Here is a 24,018-nt window from a genome sequence, read left to right as displayed (position 1 = left end):
ATGTAAAATGTAAACATTGATTTCTCATGTTCTCCTGTTATATTCATTGTGTAAAAGACATTGTTCTTAACATCACTAGTGTCATAATGTAGTACGTGTAAGACTGGATCAATTGCGTGTTGAGTTGTCATCCGTCATACCTGAAATTACTTGAATTATGTGTGTAAAATGCTTTAAAACACCTGAACTTTTAAAAGTATAGAGCACTTGATTTTACAGACTGAATATTGCATCTAAATTGTTCCACTGATGATTTTTTTATCTCTCCTAAGAGTGTCTTAATTCAGAATGCATTTCCCCTTTGAGCGATGAAAGAAGGAATAAATCACCACAGACACACTTTAAATCTGCCTACAACATGACTAATTGTTAAGCACAGGCAGGGACTGAACTATTATAAGCTATGCTGTCCTACAATCTAAAACTGTGTAACCCTAAGAGAATCAACCTTGGGGGGCCTATGTGGAGAAAAAACCCCACTGAGCTCTACTGTGAGAATATTTTTTTTATGACATTTTTAATAAACATTTTATATCAAAATAAATATTTAAGTACGTAATATTTATGTTTGTATAAATATTATGAGAATATTTATTTTTATGGAAGTTTTCCTATCTTATTTTCCCAAATATGCATTCCAAAAAACCATAAGCAATGGAGTCTGACCAGCTTGATTGCTTTGGGCGTGCCTTCACTTAGTGTCTCTTTATTTGATTGGTCGTGAAAGTTCCCGCAGAGAACTTTCCTTTATGTGAAAAAGAGGCAGTTGCATTGGCCTGCAGAGCGTCTATAGCGATGATCATTTTATTTAAATAGATGAATGCAGAATAGAGGAACCGATAGCCACTCTAGTGGGCATTACTTTGAACCATGAACACTCATTTTTTCCTCTTGATGAATTGTTTGTAATGAGAATGTGATATAAAATTCGTCTTGATAAAAATAAAAATGTCTTCCTGACTGTCTTCTGTGATTTCTGATTTCTGTCATTGCCACATATCACTAGGATTCAGTAACTGTGCTTAAAATACTTCAATAAAGGATAGGCTAAAGTAAAATATTTTCATACAGTTTCATATAATGATATTGATCTTGTGGTCCCATTCAAAAACTGTCAAAGGGGTGGTATAATAACCTTTTCACAAGATGTAAAATAAGTCTTTGATGTCCCCAGAGTGTGTATGTGAAGTTTTAGCTCAAAATACCCCACATATATTTTTATATGGCATGTTAAAGTTGTCACTTTTTGAGGGTGAGCAAAAACGCACCGTTTTGTGTCTGTTCCTTTAAATGCAAATGAGCTGCTGCTCCCGGCACAGGGGGCGGAGCTTCAACAGCTTGCATTCACACAGACATGCACTGAAAATTTCTAAAACTTTTAGCCTTTTATGTTCAAACTGAAGACTCAAGAAGAAGTGACAACATTTCTGAATGGTTAGTTGATGAATTTATGTAGCTTATGTGTAGTTCTTCTAGTCATTGATTAGCATATTCTGTCTTGATAATCTATAAATCGCGTTCCCAGGGGCGGGTTTATGTAAATTTTAGGGAGGAAGCTTGTGTAGTCCCTTCCAGCCGTTTGTTGTAATCCTTAAAAAGCTATTTCTTTAAAAGCAAATATCTCCCTTTGCTTTGAACTTTGAGCGTTGTAACTTTGCAGATGTTGTTTATGCTCAAACAGCAACATTACACACTAACTAAAGTTAGAAAAATGAAATCATATTCAACCACCCCTTTAAAACACCTCAGCATCTTCATAAATAATCACATCAAAAGCAAGCTCCTGTCAATATATAATTATTTAATTACAAGAAAACAAAGGCACATATTCCGTAGTATGTTACTAGCATTAAACAGTGCTATTACCTAAAAATAAATGGAATACATTTGTTCATAGTGTTGATTAGCAGATTGTTGTGGTCCAAGGGCTGGTCCTCAGCTATAAACAGCTGTCATCACTGTTTAGATGCATTTATGAGAGTCCCATGGATATGAATGAGATGACAGAATTACTCATTTCCTCTTTCTCTTCTCTACAATCTTGACAAAGTTCTGAACATCCTCTGCCAGTAACTGCGGCTCCTCCATAGCAGCAAAATGGCCCCCACGGGCCATGGGAGTGTAAGTCTTGAGCCTACGGAATTTCTGCGTCACCCACAATTTAGGGGAGTGCATCAACTCATTGGGGAAACAGGCCACAGCAGTTGGAACATAAACTGGAAGTCTATTGGGTGAAAGAGAAGTAGCACATTAATGAATTTTTTTTTTTTTTTTTTTTTTTTTTTTTTTATAAATCAATTCAGCAAGGGGACAATACATTTATTTACTGAGTGACAGCAAAGAAATATATATTTCAAATAAATGGTGTTCTTTTGAAATTTCTATCCATCCAAAAATCCCGAAAAAGAGTACCATGATATCCAAAAAAAACATTAAACAGGTCAACTGTTTCAAACATTGATAATTAGAGCAGTAAATCAGCATATTAGAATGATTTCTGAAGGATCATGTGACACTGAAGACTGGAGTAATAATGCTGAAAATTCAGCTTTGCCATCACAGGAATAAATGACTTTTTAAAATATAGAAAAACAGTTATTTTAATTTGCAATAATAATTCACAATACTGCTGTTTTTACTATATTTTTAATCAAATAAATGCAGCCTTGATGAGCATAAGAAACTTTAAAAACATTTTTTTACTCTTAAAGTCATCATGAAATCAAAATGGACCCTATTTACTTTGTTAGCGCATATTACTAGTCTTGTGGTGAACAATTAATCTGTGCAAGTTAATACACAGAAAAAAATAGTTCACCGTTGTTATCTTTAATCAAAGTCTGAAAAGTTACTTCTGGTGTGGAATGGCGTTCCTTCTCTGATGACGTCAGTTTGACGGCTTGGGTTGAAAACGCTTAACCACTCCCCTCAAACCGTCAGTCTGCTATGAGCAGAGATGGAGAGGAGGAGCGCTAAAGTAAAACCCTGCCCTCTGTTCAATATTCCGTTTCACTAGGAAATACGTCACAACACTGGAGAAAAGTCGTTTGCAATTTCCGGTTCACGGGGACTTTAACCAATCCCAGATGGTAGTGTACATATTTACATGTAGAGCAGTTCCTGTGTCTAACATATCCAAATACTTTTGGGAACACTATATTGAATAAACAATTAAGCCTGTATTTCTCTTACTTTGCATGGGGCTGGTCTAAGCCTTTGCCTAAGTTCTCTTTGTAGAAGCGCATTGAGGATATAATGCACCTAGAGGTCCAGTAGATCATCACATTCGTCAGTAGATCATCAAGAGAAAACTTCCTGTTGGGGAATCAACAGATAATTTAACTGAACACACATTTCACTGAATTTTAATGAAGCTAAACTAAAAAAAAGAAAGAAAAAGTACTACCTCTCCAGTCCACCATCCTCAAGTTTCTTAAATTCAGGATCAGTCCAGGTTGAAAATTTCTCCAAAATGTAGGCAGCCAAACCAACAGGAGAGTCATTCAATCCACGGCCTGTGCAATACAGTCAAGCTTCAAATCAAATTTCAAATTCTATGTTACATAAAACCAAATATATAATCCAATGGACCAATGTCACAACAGATTCATATGTGGAGTCTGTAGAGTGCAACAGTGCCCGCCCCCTTTTTCAGTGGCACTGGTTCCGGTAGTTCATTTTTTCAAATTCAGATTTCTTTTTAAAGTCTTCATTAAAGAGTTATAAGGCATGAACCAAACCAATCTGCTACAAGGTGAATCATAACACTACAAACTTTGATTTGAAGCTTTTTTTTTTTTGTTTTTTAGAAAAGTACACAAAAAGACAAAGGTGTAAGACTATACTTAACAGCTTTAGTGAGAAAAAAGCTAAAAACTACAATCCCAAGAAGCATTGTGAAACAGCATAATCGAATTAAAATGACAGAGCAATATAAAACTATTCATTTTCAAATGTAGATAAGATAATATATAAAAACTAGGGATGGGCATTTGGGCTCATAAAAATCGAATATTCAAATATGTGTTTATTTAAATGACATTTAACGTGAAAGATGTAATTTTTTATTAGTTATTTTTTCACCAGGAATTCCAATGTTAAACAATTATTTTAAAAAATAACCTGAAATAATGTGGGCTGACGGCTTCAGCAGAAGCACATGTCATGGATTAACAACCTCGTAGCTCATAGTAGGTCTTTAAAGATTTAGTTATTGTTATAGTTATTGATCATTATTGATTAAAGTTATTGATCAGTTTCACTATGGAGAAAATTAATGTTTTTACTTCCACAACCGGACTGTTGCACTCTATTCAAAGATGCACATTTTTATCCATTTAATTCACTTTGAATATGTCTCTTACCTGCAGTGTCAGGTTTAGTGGATTGTATGTGCATGTATCCAGTCTCCTTCAGGGCATTCACTACAAGCTTTTCCATACAAGGGAAAATGCGTTTCACATCATGTTCAGTGAAGCCAAAGAGTTTGGGGAATCGTCGACCAAAAAGTAAAGACAACACCATGCGAAGGCCTGGTTTTGCAGGTGGAGCAAAGTTAACGTGGAGGCCTTTCACAGCACTAAAAAGAAGGTGAACAACAAAAGTACTTATTGAAATCTTTTTATTTCTATACACGTTATCTTCCTTTAATATATCTGACTTAAATTTACTGGATTCTATCTGATGATTTCAATGAGATTAAATACTTTAATAATACAGTGTTTCTCAACCACTAGGGGGCCCCAACAAGTCTTAAAATCAATGTTGTTCTTTCAACATAATCTTAAATAAATGTTGATTTATCAGTTAAAATAGGAGGGCCTTTGAATATTGCCTTGGACAAAGTTGGGCCTTGAAGTTAAAAAAGTTGAGAACCAATGCTTTTATACATACTTGGGCTCCAGCTGGGTCATATTAGTGGTAATAAGCCAACCCCAGTCTCCACCCTGAAGGTAGTACTGGTTAAAACCAAGACGCTTCATCAGTTTATTAAATATGTGCGCTGCACATACAGAGTCGAACCCTGTGCAAAACACATTATGATCATAAAAAATGGACTTGTATGGAAAACAGACCAATTTACATGTTTTTTAAACAATTAAATATCCATTGGGTTGGGTTGTTTGCCATTTACCTTTCTTATGTGGGGCCTCTGAGAAACCATAACCAGGTATTGAGGGACAGATGACTTCGAAGGCTATGTCATCAGGGCTGGCTGGCTCCGTAAGCAGAGGGATGATCCCATAAAACTCATAGAAGGAGCCTGGCCATCCATGGACCATCATCAAAGGTACTGCACGGGTTCCCTCTGGCAGGTTCTTCGGTTTCACGTGAACATAGTGAATATCAATTCCTTTTTTTTTATAGAGGACAATATAACACAGAACAACAATGAAATTTGTTGTAGTGTACTATAATACACAATACTGTGAAAAATAATAGGTCTGCCCTGGATGATATTTACTGAATAAAAGTATTTTTTTCAAGATGCAGAGATGTGTATTTATTTCTATACCAGTGTACTAGTTAAGACTCACCTTCGATTTTGGTTTTGAAATGAGGATATTTGTTCAGTTTATCCACTTGTTTGCCCCAACTAAAATCATTCCTCCAATAAGACACAACCTTATCAAGGTATGTGGAGTTGAAGCCATAGTTAAACTGACTATCTTCAAGAGAAGGAAAGGAGCGGGTCTGATCCAGCCTGCGGTGCAAATCCTAAGGAATATAAAAGAGCTTTTTCTAAAGACAAATCCAAAAAGTATATCTCCACTGAAATAATTATTCAAAATTGTATTCTGATGATGACATCAGGATTTAGGCTACCTCAATCTCTTCTGGAGTTGTCTCAACTTTAAACGGGTGGATACTATCGTCCTCAGGTCCTTGGGGACAAGCTCCCACACCCCACCACCCATCCTGAGCTTTCAGGACATTCTTTCTCTTCTTCAGGAATACCAGAGCAACCACTGCTCCGAGCACCAATGCCACTGCCAACTCTATGTACATGGTTTAAGGGCCTGGAATAAAGCAAATAATAGTTATTATCAACTAGATTTAACCTTACATGTCTTGCTCAAGGGTTAATTGATGATTGCTAGCTCATGGATCACCCCTTGCAGAATCTGAAGATTCTGAACTACATTTAAATTGATGCATTTGGCAGACACTTTTATCCAAAGCGACTTACATTGCATTTCAAGGTACACATTTACATTATTATCAGTTCTTGCTGATATTAGCCATCTTTACTAGTAATCTGAACTAGAAATATTTCATTTCTCTAGGCAACATGATTTGAATGCATGCATGCAAGAAAATGGAGCAAAGGTTTATTGTTGCACAACATTCCCAGCACTGGGATTAGGTTAGACAAAGCTCTGTGGTAACAACATGTGGGTCACAATGCATGCATGACAAAGCTTTTCTCTGTCTAACTCCTAATGCACAGTAAATACCTTGTGAATAGCAATCTGTTGATTTGATCTGTGCTGTTCTAATTATGAATTATTCACAGAAATATCATACGACATTTTTTTCTGCAGTTAAATGATATAAAAAAAAATCTGAAAAATAATTTATCTAATCTAACAGGCTAGATGATTATAGTGGAATTATAGCAATAGACTAAGCTAAATTCTTCTCAATCTTTATCTTGAAAGAAAATAAACGATGAGTCGCTAACAGAACCTGCAAAGAAGTTACTTGCAAATCCATTTACCCTAATAAAGTTATTATTAAAAGCTGTATAACAATGAAGTTGTTGCATAATGAGTTTTATTTCATGAAAAGATATGTAAAAAAAAGAACTGAGCTACATCAACATCAGGGATAGCAGCACACTAACATGTATGTTGTTGTAAAGGAACATTAGATAAAGTAAAAGGTAAAACATGCAAAAACGCCATAATAAATAACACCAGACATGACGCCCACTCACCTCAATGTAGCAAAGTTGCTGTGTGATCGTTTAGCACCAAGACGCAGTAACATAAGCCCAATGCACTATGGGAAATGAAGTCAGAAAAGGCGCTGTGCTCACTTCCTTTCACTTATGGAAAACACGTCTGATATTCTGTTCTGTGAAATTTGTTTACGTCCTTCTTTAAGATAATAGTGGTGGTTTTATTTTAGTGAAGCTAACAGCACACCAAGCGAACGTTTTCACATTTCACGATATTGTATTTTGATTGTAGTTATTATATGACCCTGTAATTAAGTTAGATAATCCGTAGTACTCTTTTTAAAATCAAAACATTAAAAAAGTAACAAAAAGGTTTTTGTTTTTTTTAACTGCCAAACATTTAACTTACGCAAATTATGATTGTTCGTAGAGCCCTTTTTCAACGGCTTTTATAAATAACATTAGCCGTTTTTTTCAACGGCTTTGGTGCTGTGGGAAAGACTGAAAGGGCGAAGTTTCTCACTCGCGAAAAAAACGTTTCTGAAAAAAACAACTGACTGGACTTAAGCAGACAGTGCGCGCACAGAGTCTGACAGGAAGACAAGCAAACAAGTGTTTGGGACGGGTTTTCTGAGGTAAAACACATTGATTTGTCTGACAACAAATTATTTCAGAACCTCATTTACACAAACATATTAGTGTCACAATAATATTTTAGGTGAAGGTTACCTGTAGTGGCGGAAGGACAACGCTGAAAATCTACCTGCTTAAAATGGCCTAACTTAGTTACTCAAATAATTTATCCACTGTGGTAACGTTACGGATTACGGAACACATACTAAAAGGTATATTCAATGTGACGATATGTACTAGTTTAGTACATTCTTTGATTATTAAAACATTACAGTTTTTTCCAATTGCTAACACACAATTTTGCAAACTAGGCTGGTTTTATAGTACTGACATTTTAAACATGACAGGTACTTGTTGGTCATCCTGAACAGGTAGCCATATGTTGAGAACAGTAAATTGTATCCATCTACCAACACTTAAGTCCTAGCAAATATAAAAACAAAGGTTAACATTGTTTTAAAAAATAGATTAAAATGATGTTACTGTGCACAAACGTTGGGTGTCAGCTATTATCAAGTATTGAAATAAATTAATAATTGCTTTTTAATTTAACCTTAATAGCATTGTTACATGTTTGTTGACTGTAATGCTGCTAGAAAGTAAGAGTAAATGAAATAGGATGAAAAAAAAAGATAAATTTATTTAGGTTCAATGTACATCATGCATAGACATACAAACTAGATTACAATGAAATCCTAAGAAATTAAGAAGGTCTTGTTTCGAAATGTATTCCCTTGATGTTGGTGCAGTTAAAACCCACTTTTTCCAACATTAACGTTAGGCTAAATAATAGGCAGACAAGCTGAAACAACTGTATAACCATTACAACGTTGTCCGACCTCCGGAATAAGAACACAAATTTCAGCATCTTGTATAGGATGTTTCCTCTTGTCTTGCTGCTTGCTCTCCAAACGAGCATAATCTTGAACATTCTCAGTATACAGTCAATAAACATCAACCAAACTTCATCTCCATCCTCCTGTAGATCCGTCTCTCTTCAATGTCAGTCTGATTGAGTCACAAACAACTGTCCAATCCCAACAGGTCCTTTGATTCATTCACTCCGTTTCCATGGATCCACTGTGGGTCTCTTTGCAGACCATTAATCTCATCAACTTCCCATGCAGTTTCTCGATCTTCTTTACATCTTGGGCCTGGTCAGTCTTGTACTGTAAACACTAAGAAGAAACGTACAGTGAATCTAACATGATCTAAGACCACAAACAAAACAGTGTTCTTGCAAGGGCTAAAAACAACATACATACCACAGCATCATCTGTGACCTTCATACAGAGATTTCCATCACAGTGTCGATATTTCAGAACCACTCTGACCTGAATGAACAACATTAACAAGACAGTTACAGTGCATCAGTACATGTAAGGTTTGAATACTGCGTTCTTTCTCTGGCTGACAGTTTCATTTTCAGGCATTCATATACACGATATTGCGTTTGTACTTACAGACAACAATTCGAATTCGCTCTACAATATATTTGACCCAATTTAAGTTTCTTTTTAACTGTGCTTGAAGCCGGTAGCCTAAAAATAAAAGGTTGTTTATCAGTTACCTTCATCGGGTCCGTCAAATAAAGTTTTTCTGCAGCTCGCGCAAATTCTTCCCACGTCTGGTAATAAGGCATGATGTAGTAAACACTAAATATAGGGTATTTTGGTAAATACTTTAGAGGGGTAGCAACATACAGCTGTTAGAAGTAAAAACCCAGGTGGCACAAAATATGGCCACTTTGAGTCGTAGAAAAACGCACTCTGATTGGTCAGCAGCTGAACTGGCCAATATAAAACGTGCACACTGACGAGTAATCACTACGTATTGTACGTGGTCGGATTTGAGGATTGTGATTGGCTTATAGAAATAGAATGAGCGATAGAAATGACGATTAGAATGAAAAGAAAGGCGGGGCTTCGTAGCCGTGTTGTCACGTGGTACCTGTGACATTTTAAACCACTAGTCAGGGCGGATCAATCATAATTATTTGTGATGAAAAGCAGCTACACTGCTGTGTGTTTAGTCAGAGGAATATAAAGAACTTATTTTGTTAATTCAGAATAATTGGGACATTTTTCCCAATCATCTCAATGGCAAAATGTGTCCCAATTTACCGAAATACATGAAATACAGTTTAATTTTAAAATCTCGAAAAGCAGTATAAGCAAATTATAAATGTTTGTTAATGTTTTTTGTTTTTTTGTTTTTGTTTTTTTGTTAAACTGCTTTGGAAAGACATGCATTTGTGACACGTAGAATGCATAACTTACACAGAATTAAACACTACATATGATCACTGAAAATATAAAAAGCAATGGCATAACTGTGATAGAAAAAATACAGGGTTTCCAGAGGCTCAAGCACGAGAATGTTTTAGCATGTGTACCAAATTGTATAAGATTGCACCAGAAGATGGCAGTGTAGACCTTTTTTTTTTTTTTAAAGCCTGGATATTTAAACCAAAAATTCAAATTGTATCCCAAATGCTTTCCCATTTCATTCTGCCTTCAGTCATAGTCCCTAGCCACATACCCACATATTCATAGTTCATTAGAGTCAGAGATGCATGAGTGACAGTGGTAGTTGATCTGGTAACTGAGATGTGGGGCCCAAGTCGCAAGGTTTGAACACTTGTGATGAACCATCAGATCCTTCACATCTGCCATCAAAGCAAGCACACCATTGGCTCTTTTTATGAACAGCTGACAGCACACAGATTATAGTCAGACGATGACATACACTTATCAATTGTAAGGCATCTTAATATGCTGAAGGCTTGAATGAATGTGATCAAATGCACTATCAGTTATAATCTTTAATTAAGTGAGAGAAGAAGTAAAAAAAAAAAATAATATATATATATATATATATATATATATATATATATATATATATATATATATATATATATATATATATATATGAAGGGTTCAGATGCAAAAGCCTTTAAGTGCCATCTGAAATTATCTTCTAGAATGATCATTTTTATCAAGCTTGTATATTTAAGTTCAGTAATTTCACTTAAATGGCAATGAAAATTACCTATGAATTGTCATTTAAGTGAAATTACTGAACTTAAATATACGAGCTTCATAAAAATTATCATTCTAGAAGAAAATTTCAGATGGCACTTAGAGGCTTTTGCATCTGAACTCTTCATATAGAGAGAGAGAGAGAGAGAGAGAGAGAGAGAGGTAAAAAAAAATCTCTCTCTCTCTCTCTCTCTCTCTCTCTCTCTCTCTCTCTCTCTCTCTCTCTCTCTCTCTCTCTCTCTCTATATATATATATATATATATATATATATATATATATATATATATATATATATATTCAGTTTTACCTTTATCTTAATATTTTACAAGTATTTTACATATCTGTCTGTCTAATCATAAATGCCTGACAAACTATCATATGGGGGCGTGACCTGTGCGTCCCTTGCGTGGTGACGTAGGCCAGTAAAGCTATGCGTCTGTGCTGTGGCTGTAGAAGGGGATCCCAGCGGCACGTTGCCGCTATTAGAAGATCAGGCGTTTGCAAGACCAAACAGAAAATTACATTCTCACTTACATTTTTTTTTGTGCTGCAGCATCCACATACAGCTGCAATGCGGTAGATCATGTAGATCAAGTTATTTTTTTTATTTACTTTCATTTTTATTTTTTACTTTTCGCGATACAAACTCTCTCTGGTCCTGCAGCGTTTCATTCATATCTTTTGTGATCAAGTGCGAACTTTGCAAACTCTCTGAAATTATATAACACCGAATAAATAGCGCGGAAATCACCATGAGGTAAGTGAAATCTAGTTTAATCTCAACCCAAAGGCATTTATATATGCGCTGCTCTTCTTGTTTTGGGAAAAAATTATGCGTGGCTATTTGCGCACTGCCTATAAATAATTCATAAACAAACAGATGATCAAATAAATGCTGTTAATGATATAGATTGACCTAGCATTTGTACTGCAATTAATTTTTAGTACTGTTAAAAGTAATCATTCACATTATTACAGCTAAATTGATCAATTAGTAAAATCAAATTGAGCTCCCGTATAATTGCATAACGTTACTTGATATGGTGTGTGAGGAAAAGACGCACATATTTATAGGCCTATCTGCTTATCAAGTATCATGTCAATATGCAGTTGTTGCAATGCAGCATGGCACTGAACTTGAGAGATCTTGTTAAGGATGCATCATGTAAGCGTAGTTGAGCTTATGTTACTACTTTGACACAAGAAAATGAGCATAACAATGTTTCAACACATTGGCTTCATTTTAGAGGACGATGCCAATTCTAATCAGTCATTTCCCTGCCTTTATTATTAGATTTTTTTTTTGTATGTATTGATGTTTGACACTGATTTAAAATTTATATATATATATATATATATATATATATATATATATATATATATATTAGCACACACACTAGTCATACACTGTTTGCCAATAACTGATTGACTAAGGGTTGAATCTATTACATTACATTGTGATGTAGGCATGTTCCCAGTGTCTGGTGATCTGGTGAGAGCATGTGTTAAAATGTTCAGGCCTTGCTTTGATTATCAGAATAACTAAGTATTTCCTCCCACACTTCCACTGAAGACATATGAAGAAAGAGCCAGCTGTTGGCAGCCTTCAGCAGAAACAAGCTGCCCTTAAAGCAGAGTTTGGATGAGATGACATAACCTTCCCCTTAGGTTTAGATTAATCTCTTCTGTATTATTTGGTCTGTCTTCCCACGAACCGTGGTGTTGCATAGTAAAGCACCTCAGATGTACGTGGGTTGCCTCTTGTGTCAAAAACAGGATTGTCTCTCGCTCGGGAGTGATTGAGCAGAGGCAAATGTTCATGTTTGTTAGCCATAACAGGTGTGTTTTGTGTGATTTTAAGACCCAGACTGTTCTCTCTTACTCATCACGAGCATGTGTTGGGAAGTGTCAAGCTTTTAACTGTGTGACACGACCATATGTTTATTATGTGTATGAGAAATTAACCTAATTGTATTAACAACCTTTTTGTGAATCAAATTCATTAGGACAAAAGTTTGGATACACTTGCATGCATTTGTTTCTCGTGATCTTAAAAAGTGCCTGGGCATGAATTAATATTACTTAATATTTTAACTTTTTAATTTTTTTTCTTAAATGTGGAAAAAGTAGCTGTGAAGAATGAGTAGTGTCAACTTGTGACTGTTAGTGTATACTTTAGGTGAGTAACTAAATTGAATCAACCCCCTGAAAGGCTTGTTTCATGATTTCCAAAATTCCAGGAAGGCCAGGTCAGTAACACTGCTGTCTGGTTCATAGAAAGTGTCTTTCAAGATAGAGATAGCCTAACTGAATGGACTTGAATAAGTCATGTCATTTTTGTTTTTCATCAGTGCATGTTAAAGGAGAACTCCGGTCAATTTTAACATTGAGCTCATTTTTTTGTACATTTGGAGTGCTGTCAATACAGAGAACAACGACAAAAATCGGTGTTGCCTATAGTGGTCGACCGATATGGGATTTTTAATGGCCGATGCCGATGCCGATATTGAGAAAGCAATCTGGCCGATTGGCCGATATGAGGCCGATACAATACATGTGAATACAGTAAATGAGAGACATAAAGAATATTGGTGAAACTAAATGAACATTTATTGTACATACTATTTATGCAAAATTCTTTTTGCAATAGAAAATATTTAATAAGAAATTAAAATGTAAACAAAAAGGTAAGGTAACACTTCAATAAATAAAGTTTTAGTGCAGCTTCTTGTCTGCTTTAATATTTACAGTCATTTTTTCAGTCACATAAATAATTACTGCTGCTTACTGCAGGCTACAAATAACATTTATCATTAATGAACAAATCGAAACAATATTCATAAATTAATGACAAAATAGTATGTGAAATTACATACATTTTATGTACAATACAAAATATAAATCTCACATAGTTTATTTACACTATTTACTTTAAAATAGTTTAAATAGTTCAACCTTTTTTTAAGGTTGTTTTACTTCAAGTATATTTAAATAATAATGATTTATGTGTTTAGTTTTGCTTGTTTGTTTCTTTAAAACGTTGCAAGCCGTCACATGTATTTGCATGACATACATGAACATATGAAAATGTATACTACACACGATATTACGCCAATCATGGATAAATAAATACAGTAGATGGTGAATAACATTTTCAAGGATTTATTTTCAAACGTAATATTATTACATAGTGTTCTCCTCTTATCCACCTCACGCGACCAACTGATCTGTAATGCACGCGACGCGACCGACCCAGCTTTTCCGTGCACGCGAGTCCGTTGGAAAACAGCGTCTAGTTTAAATGTAACCCGAGAACAACACGCGTATCTGAGGAACAGCCAGTCACAGGATTTTTGACTGTTTGTGAGGTAAAATGTTTTCAGTTTTGTTTGAATTCGTTTATATCACATCTGTGACCCCCACTGGAGCTACCGTTGGGCTGCGGATCTGACATATCACGGTACTGTTTGAATAGACTCTGCTGCACGCCGGAGTGTTTTTGTGTGTAACACAATGTAGCGTCAGGTTAGAAAGCGAACGCGAATGGTCATTTACTGTGTCTGTCAGATGTCTGCTTCACTTCTGAGTGGCTTGTTTTACGGTGCTGGGCGGAGCAGAGCGAGTGTATTCAGTTCATTCACGCTCGCTCTGTTCGCGTCAGTGGAAAAAAGCGCTAATGCACAGTCACAAACTGTTTTGAAATATATCGGCCAAACGGAAAGATTTATCGGCCGATGCCGATATCTAAAAAATTCCAAATATCGGCCGATATATCGGCCTCGGCGATATATCGGTCGACCACTAGTTGCCTACACCGAGTTATTCTGTTTTTAAAATTTGCACCCTGTTGACTTCAATGGGGCAAGTACTAAACCTGCTTTTAGCCTCTTAACATCCTTGATGTGTCATTACAAGTGCACAGAAAATGTGAGTGAGTTTATTTAGAGTGAACACGAGTGAGTCTGACTGCAGTAGATGTGAAAGAAATGTATAAAAATGATGTTATTTAAGCCAGCGCACATACCTTTGTTTACATCCTGTTTTTCGGTTGAAGTCCAAAGTAGTCGATTGCAGTTCACACGCATAGGTTTAATACCTATGATCACGCGCGTGAACTCGGCAATCGACTACTTTGGACTTCAACCGAAAAACAGGATGTAAACAAAGGTATTTGCGCTGGCTTAAATAACATCATTTTTATACATATCTTTCACATCTACTGCAGTCAGACTCACTCGTGTTCACTCAGAAGGAATCACTCACATTTTCTGTGCACTTGTAATGACACATCAAGGATGTTAAGAGGCTAAAAGCAGGTTTAGTACTTGCCCCATTGAAGTCAACAGGGTGCAAATTTTAAAAATAGAATAACTCGGTGTAGGCAACACCGATTTTTGTCGTTGTTCTCTGTACTGACAGCACTCCAAATGTACAAAAAAATGAGCTCAATGTTAAAATTGACCGGAGTTCTCCTTTAACTGAACTCTTGAGCACTTTTGTGTCTTTTCAAGCAAATTCAAATCAGGCTGCTCTAATCTTTAGGCCTAATCAAGGCTTTCTGAGTTTTGTAGATAGAAAAGTGTCCATATGAATTCATAAGTATGCTCTTTTTATCTTTCTGCCATTTGAAAAGACAAATCCCCTCAGAATATTCATGCCTAATCAGAACAGAATAATAAGCGAGCGCAATTGTATTGAAGGGGCCATTTAAACTTTTACTTTTCTCCTTATGTAATTACTCTCTTTGGTAGAGATACTGCGTCTACCTTATCTGCCCCCCACCCTTCTCTCTCTATTACACCCTGTCACCTATTATATTTTCCATTTCATCTCTCATTTAGATACAGAGCCCTCTGTGAAAGTTCTTTATCTTTGACGTCAGTGGCTCAGACTCATCCTGTTGCACTCCTCTCTTACCACCACATTGTTTCTAGAGGAATTTAGATAACGCAAAAGCAATCAAGAATGCATTTAATCATTGTGGATTACCACTGATTCGTACTTTGTTTAAAGCAAGTTCATAACGTCATTTAATATCTGTGCTTTGAATGTACTAAAGCAGGTTCTGAATATGTTTGGTTGACATCATTTTGCTTTACTGCATGCTAGTAGACTTTGTTTCGTTACATTGCACTCTAAACTGTGTTATATATTTTTCCTGGCCTATGTTGCTGTAATGTTACATAGGTCTGAACTGTTGATGAATTCAGTTTTCTCTTTGATTATCACAAAATGGAACATAATCATGCATCAGTCTTTTTCATGGTTATTTAGGCTAGCTACAATAATGACACATTTGCAGTATTAATAGATGATCGATGATACTATAATTCCCCCCTAACACTCATTGTTGATAGTCAGTGAGACACTGAAGCATGGCTTTTAGCTGGCAGTCACCTTGAAACTTAGGCTTGCTTTTTGGTAGGCATCGAATCGAATCAGATGTTGTAGGTCGGATCATTGTCTTAGCTTGACCGGTGTTTTAGAAACGAGGTTTTGGCTATAGCCTTGCTCCCTCTTCATCATCGATATCTCGTGCTATCAGACATAAAAATTAACTAGACAATATAAAGAAAACAAAAAGAGTTTAGAGCAAAACACTGTCTGTTAGCTCCAGATTTGCATGTGATTGTGAAATCTAACAGTCTGTCATGGATTTGTAGGTCCCTTATGAACAAATCGCTCCATGCTTGACTGCATTTGAGTGGTCTTCATAAATCCTTTACCGTTGCTGCTCTTATAAATTCAGTCACTTTGGAGATCAATTATTTTTGCTAGGGATGATGATGATCACACCTGCCATCACGGCTCTCTGCATGTTGTATTTTCAGTGAACCGATTCAGTGTCAAGCAACAAGTTGAGTGATTCTGATTAACTCTTATGCCCAAGTCTTCTCCCAGATACCCCAGATGCTTTATGGGCCAATAAGCCTTCCAGAGTGTTTAAAATAGGCTTGTCATGAATAGGTTTGATAGGATCTTTAGATACACTACAGTTCCTGTTACATTTGCATAAGAACTTGTTTGTAGCACATCACCTTTTCCTCCTAAGGTCTGTTTTACAGTGAACATACAGTTGTTACATAGGTTAAGTGAAAATGATTTCTAGGTTACTAGTGCAGAATATTTGTTGAAATATTGCCAAACCCAATCCACCTTATTTTTCACTTAAGTGTGGGTTGGCCAATTGTTGATTGAATGTGTCTGGCTTCCAGTTATTTTTAGCTGTTCGAAACAGCTTGTTATGCTCCTTGATATTGCAAACTGGATGGCTGAACTTAGCATTGGGCTTGACTTAGCTGCAGCCCATGGGCCCTGCCCAGTACGGGGCTGTTTATGTTCGTTTCATTTGTTCAGTTATATGCAAGTCAGAAATTGTTAGCCGCATTTCCACTGTCGGGCCATTGTGCGCCAGGGCAATAAACGGGCCAGCCGTGGCTAAAACCCTCCAACTGAGAACTTCGAGGCCATAATCAAACGCTGTAAACTGGTATCTAACATTATTTCACATAGCCTAGAAGTGCACATTAGCTGGGTTTTAGATTTGTGGTAAACTTTTACGATATTTTCTAAATGTCGATAAAAAACTATTGCGAAATGACAGCGTTTGTTATGCGACTAAAATATAATATTTTTCCTCTTGTGATAAGTCATTTAAAAAAAATCATGGCAATGGATGTTAGTATGTTTAAGTTTATCGCAGCCACTGCACTAGCCATTATTTTTAATCAAAGGACACGTAGGCGTTTTTACTTTTTATCCAAACATTAATGGAAAGGAAAGCCCCTTATACTTGGGACCGGCACTAAGCACAAAGCATGGTAAAAATTAGCTCAGCACCGAAACGGAAACTCTTTTTGCTATATAGAGGCTTGCTTGTGTGGGCAGTGTGAACTCTCTAACCTATTAATATGGATACTAAAATAAATATGAGCTGCTTTTGCGTGTGGCATGTAACCAGCCTAAGTTCCTCTCAGCACCTGGCTGACTCTACTACAACATGTGGGTCTCTGAAGTGTTGAGAGGTAGCAGGAACTCTCTATCTGCCATATGGGTTTACTTGGGTTTCTTTATTTTCCTTATTTTGTTTCCTTTACCCATTCTATAGTGCTCACAGTAAGCACCTGTTCAGAGTCTTTGAAAGCGCCGACCATTGAGCTTTTTTGGGATTTTTCTTTTTTCATTGGAAAAATGCTTTTGTTTTTGCCCATAGCTTTTTGTCTAAAGTACCCTTGTGTTTGGCCATGAAACTTATGTTCTCTGTTGTTTATACCTTAAATGCCTTTTTCTCAATCAATGAATGTCATCAAGTGATTGAGTGATATTCTACCCTCATTAGTCAGTCCAAATATGCTTATTTGTGGATCTGGGAAAGGCTGATAGTGCCTTCCATCTTTGTACTAAATGGGACGTCTTTCTGTCCTGAAGTGAATGCATTGTCTAGCTATTGCATGATTTCTTAATTTAAACAACTGCATATGCTGTATCCCTTAATGAGAACTGGTCATGAATGTGACATTTTTGTTCCATGCACCCTTTTGCATTTTTTGAGAGGAACTTAGAGAGCACTAGAGGAATTATATTTAAAGTCATTCTCTTTTTTTTTTTTTTTTTTTTTTCATTGCTTTAGTTTGATTCATTTCAATTGACGTCATAATTCCTACTTTGGAAAACCACTTATGGGAACTGTCACATGACCAGTGCTCATGTCTCAAGACTATGGGAATATGGGATTAGCTGGCAGTGATCTGTTTTTGAAGTGCTAAGTCTGTTGGATTGATTAACAAGAAAATTGCAGGAGAGTGCTGGGGAGGTGTAACCAGCTGGTTAGTTTAGCTTATTTGTGATCTTTCTTTCCAAACATAATGCAATATGCATTAAAGCCTTGGGGCTCATCTGTACTTCCTATGAAAGGAACAATGCTACAGTTTTCCACCTCTTGTTGGTTAAATTGCAATCAATCAGCAGCCATTAATCAACAGCTCAAGGTGGAAAAATTATGCTGGGCCTATTTAGCTTTTTGACTTCAGGCAATGAAATGATGTGTGAAAAATGGAGCTAAAAAAGCTACCCAACTCTAAATCATTAGCTGCTTTTCCACCGTTGGGCCAAACCGTTCTCATTGCTTAAACATTCCATTCCATGTCAAACCGGCCCAGCCGATACCGATATGTTTTCATTTTCCACTGTGGGGCTGATAACGGAGCTTTTTGGAATGCAAATGCATCAGTTTACAGACGATAGAAGATGTAAATGGTGACCGCGTTATGGAGGATAATCAGATATTTCTTTTAATTTAATTATTCATTTGTGTTTACGTCATTTAAATAGTGCGCTTAGCCAGCTAGAGAGAAACTGGTAGCCACTAGCCAGGCAACAGACAAGTGACCAATCCTTTCTTTTAGATTTATTTTTGGGCTTTTTGCCTTTTATTGGATAGGACAGCTAGACCGGAAGCAAGGTGAGAGAGAGCGGGGGGGATGGGATCGGGAAAGGTCCACGAGCCGGGACTCAAACTCGGTTTGCCCGAAGCACAACGGCGCTACATGCCGGCGCACTTGCCAACAAGGCTATCGGCACCGTCAAGTGACCAATCCTGAGTGGTGACGTCACTACACGCATTCTTCCAGCACGGTTAGCCAACCATGCTGATAATTCCGAGCCGAGAACGTACCAACTTCGGTACCAAGTCGGTACTGAAATTTAAATATTGTGACGCTTTGAGCGCTGTTGAGCGTAATTGTAAACACCTCTGATTGGCCATTGTGTTCACGTGCTCATCGGATATGTCTGTGATTGGTTTCAAGGATCCACGCATGGGAGCATTTGAGAGCACACGGAAGTATTAAAAGTGTTTGAAAGTGTTTTTAAAAATGGGATCAACAACAATCAACAATAATCCCCAATATCTGCATTCTGCTCAGAATCTCTGCTTCAAAATTAAAGCCTTTTCACTTCGAACAGATACAGCATCTGCATTAAAGATGAAATGTTTTGTGTGTATGTGTGTGTGGGTGCATTCGGTTTAGAAATCTGGCCAGCTTCCCTCATCTTGTTTTCAAGATGGCTTGCTACACAGCACAACAGCAAGTGACGGATTTGTTACTGTCGTCCAACAGCATCCTTTCTACCACCGTCCCTCTGTGAAGCTGTTTCTGTAGCTGGAATGACTGTTCAGCAGGCACTCTCCCTTTAGGCTGCTGTCACTATGAAAGGACACTTTTTCGATGTGAAGTTTGGGTTTGTAAGAAGCTTAAGGGGCAGCGCGTGGTGCTTGCATTTCGCCTCTGCGGAGGAGGACACGGATAATTACTCTAATGTGTAGAGTGTTGAAACAGCTGTGAATGTTATCACAACACAGAATTCTGATGAGTTTGCACAGTTGTACAGCCATCTCAAAGACGACTTGGATAAGGACTTTTCTTTATCAGCAAATGCATTCCTTGCCATGGCAAGGTTTTCAAAATCCTTCAGTATTAAAAATCAGCAGTTTTTAAAAGTGCTTGATTCTGATTGGTCAATTGCGGCATTCAACAGTCAGATGTTTCCTAGTACTCCCTGTCGTCCATGGCAATGGTGTATATCCGTCTGAGTAACTGAAACTGGCGCTACTTTCACATCTTGCATATGACACCACAACCCTCTACGCACACCTTAGCAATAGAAGGAGCCATTGGCTTTTTAAATATCTGAACGTACACTTAACATCAGTCGATCAAGCATTATATTATGGTGATAATCAAGCACTATTTAATGATAGAACTTCAGTAATTAGAACTAAAACATGTATGAATGCATATTTGTCATATTAACTGAACTTAGGACTGGTGGTGGTGCTTAAGATATTGTTGGTCATTCAGCATTTCTGTAAAAAAAAATAGATTATTAAATACTATATACAACGCACTAAGGATTGATGAGCTGCAGGGTTCATGAATATTAATTACGTTATCAGCATTCAACAGATTTGCTGAAATCAAAATGGGGACGATCGAAATTAATGCCCAATCTCGATTATCGAATCAAAAAATGGAATCGTCGATGCTGCCACGCCCCATATGTCACGTCACCTCGGCTTGCCTGTAATAGGTAAAAACTCCTTTTCTCGAGAATATTGAAGCCTTTATTTTAAAACGCATTGCAGCTGCACAGCGAGAGCATCATAGCTCGTCTGAGCGAGCTGATTGTCTGTGCTGCGGCAACTGCACGAACCTATGGCGAGTTAGCAGTGGCGTGCGGTTCAATGAGAGCGCTTGGCGCCCTGCCAACCTCGAGCGCCTCAAGCGCGGCTGAGGTGTATAAATTGAATTCAGAGAAAACTCGCCAAAGGACTTTAGGTTTAAATCGACTGAAGCGAAGTACCAGATATGAGCGAAATGGCACGGCAAGGCAACGCAGTACTCGTTCCCTTATCTCTAAGGGAACCGAGGTTACGCAAGTAACCAAGTACGTTCCCTTAATAGAACGTTCTCTCGTACTGCGTTGCAAACGCTGCGGGAACCCAATTTAAAACGCTGTGCTATTCGCCTGTGACTGCTCTGAGGAGTCCAGGGAGCCCCGGGACTATAATAGGTAATAGGTTATATTGTTTAAGTTTCCAATTGACTGAAGATATAAGTTATTGTTACATTATGTTGTTAATAAACGTTTTAAATTTGACAATGTAGTGTGTGGTACATTGCGAACAAAGGTCAGATATTATTATATTGCATAAAAGTCTAAAAATGGCATAGCTTGTGCTTTCAAATTTTTTTTTTTAAATCGAGAATCGAATCGAACCGTGACTTTAGAATCGAAAATGTAATCGAATCGAGGATTTGGAGAATCGTGACACCCTTAGGGACGATTATAGGTGAGCGCTAACCAATAAGATTGCCGTTTGCACATTAGTTCCGCCCACTGCCGGAGAATCTGGCATATCTTCTGCTTGTTCTTAAAAGCTGAATAATTCCAAGTGAACCGTTATTTGGATAGGAAAATACAACAAAGAATATAGTTTACACGTAGTCTGTCAATTCTGCATGGTATACAAGACTCTAACTCTCTGCTTCGGTAGGAGAAACACAATGCTCTCAGCAAAGCGATGGTGCTTTGTGCGCCTTCACACAGTTTGTTACATTGAAGTACACTGCGTATCCATTGAGCTGATTTGAAATAGTACAGATCACTTGATGGAGAGCAAAACTCAAGTGCTCAGCGAGTGAAAATTTATCAATGCTAAACTTATACTTAGCCTCTAACACACACACTGGCGAGTGAAATCTAAGAATTTATTTGCCAGTGGCTAATGATAGACATTATTTAGTAACCCAGTGTGAAGATTTAGTAGCATATGCGAGTGATTTGTAGAGGGTTGCACCACTCGTTTAAAAAAAGAAAAGAAAATCCAACTGGCGCCATATTTCATCTCAATTATTAGCTATAGTGAAGATGACCTTAGAATGTAAAAATGTAGTTATCACACAATATCCAACTAGGATGCTTTGGTGGCATTGAATGAAATTAGAATTTGTTGATGCACTGATGCCTAAAAGCATCTAAAACTGCACAATCGATAGAAGCTTTGAAGGTTGAGAGGCAATCAGTCCGCATTCCTTGTCGCCAGGCCCCCGATGCCCTACATAATATAGTGCCCTGCTATTGTGAATAAAACATCTCCCTTTTGTGAGTGCAACAATAGAGCTGGACCCTGAAACTGGATTGTTGGACACTGGCTGTAAAACCTTTTCCCGCTTTTGTGGCCGATTAACAAAACAGTCCCGACCATAGAGGAACCATCAAACTGAACTTCTGGATTCTAAAGGCTTTTAATCAAAAACGGCCTTGAAAGATCAAATCGCATTATTGGAGATTGAGATACTGTTATATCCCTCTTTGGCATTTGGTAAAAATGGCTTACTTTAACCATTATTTCTCTGATATTTTCCAACTTTTTCTTTATGGTTAGTCGGCTCTACTTGCTTCACCCCATACACTGTTTTCTTTCTCATATGTTTCATTAATGTGAGCTTGTCTTTTAAGTCTTTTTTTAATTTCTCTTTTTGCCCTTTTATCAAAATCGGATTGAATGTAAAGGATACATCTGCATTCCCTATTTAATATGCCACCGCTAAGAAGCTTCACGTGATCCTTCAGCCTGCACGCCATGCAGCAGCTCCGTGTCATCCCATGTGCTTCTGAAAGATCTAAGCACAGCCTAATCCAGCTGCACGATTGAACCCAGCAGCCCGTCTGCCTTCTGCCCACCTCAAGCTGTGCCATTCACAGCACACAAGCCAAGAGAACATCCCTGATAAAAAACATAACAAGAAAACAGCATCACGAATGACTTAATCGGACTCATAATGGCACTGCCTGCTTATGCAATAATTCAGAGTTGGATCTTCACAATGCGACAAGTTCAAAAATACAACCAAGTCATTCTCATTTTAGAGAACTGACTAGTTGTTTGCTGTGACATTTTTGAAGTTGAAAAGTAACATCGAGTCACACAGTTAATGTGTTTTCTTCATGATTTCTCATGTCCATCCTTTGCCAGAAGCATAGTTTTCAGTTTTCAGAGATGGTTGATGTGCCATGAGATTGTGAGCTGTTTTTGTGAGATAAATCATCTTTGGAACGACTATCTTTATTACAGGTGTGTCTCGTTGTGTATCATATATCTGTGAAATTGTTGAAGGGTTGACTAGAGGATTTGACCTTTTAGGAGTTTATGGTGTGATATCTCTCTTTCCATGATATTTATCTTAGAAATTACTTGTTTTTGATGTGCTCCAGTACTGTAATTTGAGATTGGCCATTTCAGCACTTTCCAGTCGAACGGGTTGATGATGCCTTTAATCATAGCAGAGAGAGAGAGAGAGAGAGAGAGATATGTTGGTTCCAATGAAGCTGCCATCAGTTCAATGAATGCGTTTTGAACCATGACCTGCTTGTCAGCTCTGTTAAAATATCTAAACATCCTTAAAATGATACATTTATTTGAATCTTGTTTGAGGATATGAATTGAATTATGTTTTTCTTGGTACTTAATTTCTTGTTTGAAGCATAAATATAGCAATGGGGTAAACAACAAGAAAAGCAATTTGCTGGTTGTGTAAGAAAAATGCTTAAGGTATGTCTGATAGGTTTAGTTTTAACTTCTTAGATTAGTTTTGCTTCAAGTAAATATTTCTTATTTTATGGATTTTTAACTGGAAAACAGGACTAAAAAAATAATAATTAAATAAATTAACATTAAGATTTTTGAATGCATTGTTCATCCTGTCTACAGCAAAAAAATAAATAAATAAAAATAATTCTTCTACAGTGGAAATGTGCCCTTGTTTACTAGTTTCATTTCTTTCCTCCCATCAGTCCTCTCTTTTGTGCATGCTGGTTATCTTTATAGCTACTTTTAGTACATCAGCTAAATGAGTATCGTTCTTGTGAATTTTCTA

The 24,018-nt window shown here is 37.0% G+C and overlaps 3 protein-coding genes across 4 annotated transcripts in view; 1 reads left to right on the top strand and 2 right to left on the bottom strand.

The window, feature by feature from the left end:
* Nucleotides 1-1,775: 1,775 nt before the first annotated feature.
* Nucleotides 1,776-7,020, bottom strand: ephx1 (epoxide hydrolase 1, microsomal (xenobiotic)). The gene is made up of 9 exons (XM_079887388.1): nucleotides 6,941-7,020; nucleotides 5,827-6,020; nucleotides 5,538-5,718; nucleotides 5,135-5,353; nucleotides 4,894-5,023; nucleotides 4,365-4,579; nucleotides 3,407-3,515; nucleotides 3,193-3,315; nucleotides 1,776-2,224 (listed from the first exon to the last, which is right to left on the bottom strand). Exons 2-9 carry the CDS (start codon nucleotides 6,007-6,009, stop codon nucleotides 2,014-2,016), a joined length of 1,371 nt encoding a protein of 456 aa, XP_079743514.1. The 5' UTR covers nucleotides 6,010-6,020; nucleotides 6,941-7,020; the 3' UTR covers nucleotides 1,776-2,013.
* Nucleotides 7,021-8,152: 1,132 nt separating this feature from the next.
* Nucleotides 8,153-9,293, bottom strand: srp9 (signal recognition particle 9). Its single transcript, XM_079887391.1, has 3 exons — nucleotides 9,108-9,293; nucleotides 8,803-8,871; nucleotides 8,153-8,715 (listed from the first exon to the last, which is right to left on the bottom strand). Exons 1-3 carry the CDS (start codon nucleotides 9,177-9,179, stop codon nucleotides 8,596-8,598), a joined length of 261 nt encoding a protein of 86 aa, XP_079743517.1. The 5' UTR covers nucleotides 9,180-9,293; the 3' UTR covers nucleotides 8,153-8,595.
* Nucleotides 9,294-11,019: 1,726 nt separating this feature from the next.
* enah (ENAH actin regulator) overlaps nucleotides 11,020-24,018 on the top strand; it is a 109,724-nt gene continuing 96,725 nt past the window's right edge. Inside the window, exon 1 of one of the 2 annotated variants that reach the window (XM_079887383.1) lies at nucleotides 11,020-11,336. In XM_079887383.1, the coding sequence (XP_079743509.1) occupies nucleotides 11,332-11,336 (5 nt within the window). In that variant the 5' untranslated portion in view covers nucleotides 11,020-11,331. The remainder of the gene's footprint in view (nucleotides 11,337-24,018) is intronic. The other variant, XM_079887387.1, reaches the window with a different exon arrangement.

This window comes from Squalius cephalus (assembly GCF_949319135.1).
Source record: "Squalius cephalus genome assembly, chromosome: 12".
NCBI classification, from domain to species: Eukaryota; Metazoa; Chordata; class Actinopteri; order Cypriniformes; family Leuciscidae; genus Squalius; species Squalius cephalus.
This window is presented reverse-complemented; position numbering and strand designations above follow the sequence as displayed.

What these genes read in the sequence shown, in the direction of transcription:
- ephx1 (XM_079887388.1), bottom strand. Translation starts at nt 6,009, where the DNA reads ATGTACATAGAGTTGGCAGTGGCATTGGTGCTCGGAGCAGTGGTTGCT. An exon ending in CACTAAACCTGACACTGCAG is followed by an intron (nt 3,516 to 4,364) that starts GTAAGAGACATA and finishes TGTATTGCACAG; the next exon opens with GCCGTGGATTGAATGACTCT. An exon ending in GAGGATGGTGGACTGGAGAG is followed by an intron (nt 3,316 to 3,406) that starts GTAGTACTTTTT and finishes ATTCCCCAACAG; the next exon opens with GAAGTTTTCTCTTGATGATC.
- srp9 (XM_079887391.1), bottom strand. Translation starts at nt 9,179, where the DNA reads ATGCCTTATTACCAGACGTGGGAAGAATTTGCGCGAGCTGCAGAAAAA. An exon ending in ATTTGACGGACCCGATGAAG is followed by an intron (nt 8,872 to 9,107) that starts GTAACTGATAAA and finishes TTGTTCATTCAG; the next exon opens with GTCAGAGTGGTTCTGAAATA. An exon ending in AGGTCACAGATGATGCTGTG is followed by an intron (nt 8,716 to 8,802) that starts GTATGTATGTTG and finishes GTTTCTTCTTAG; the next exon opens with TGTTTACAGTACAAGACTGA.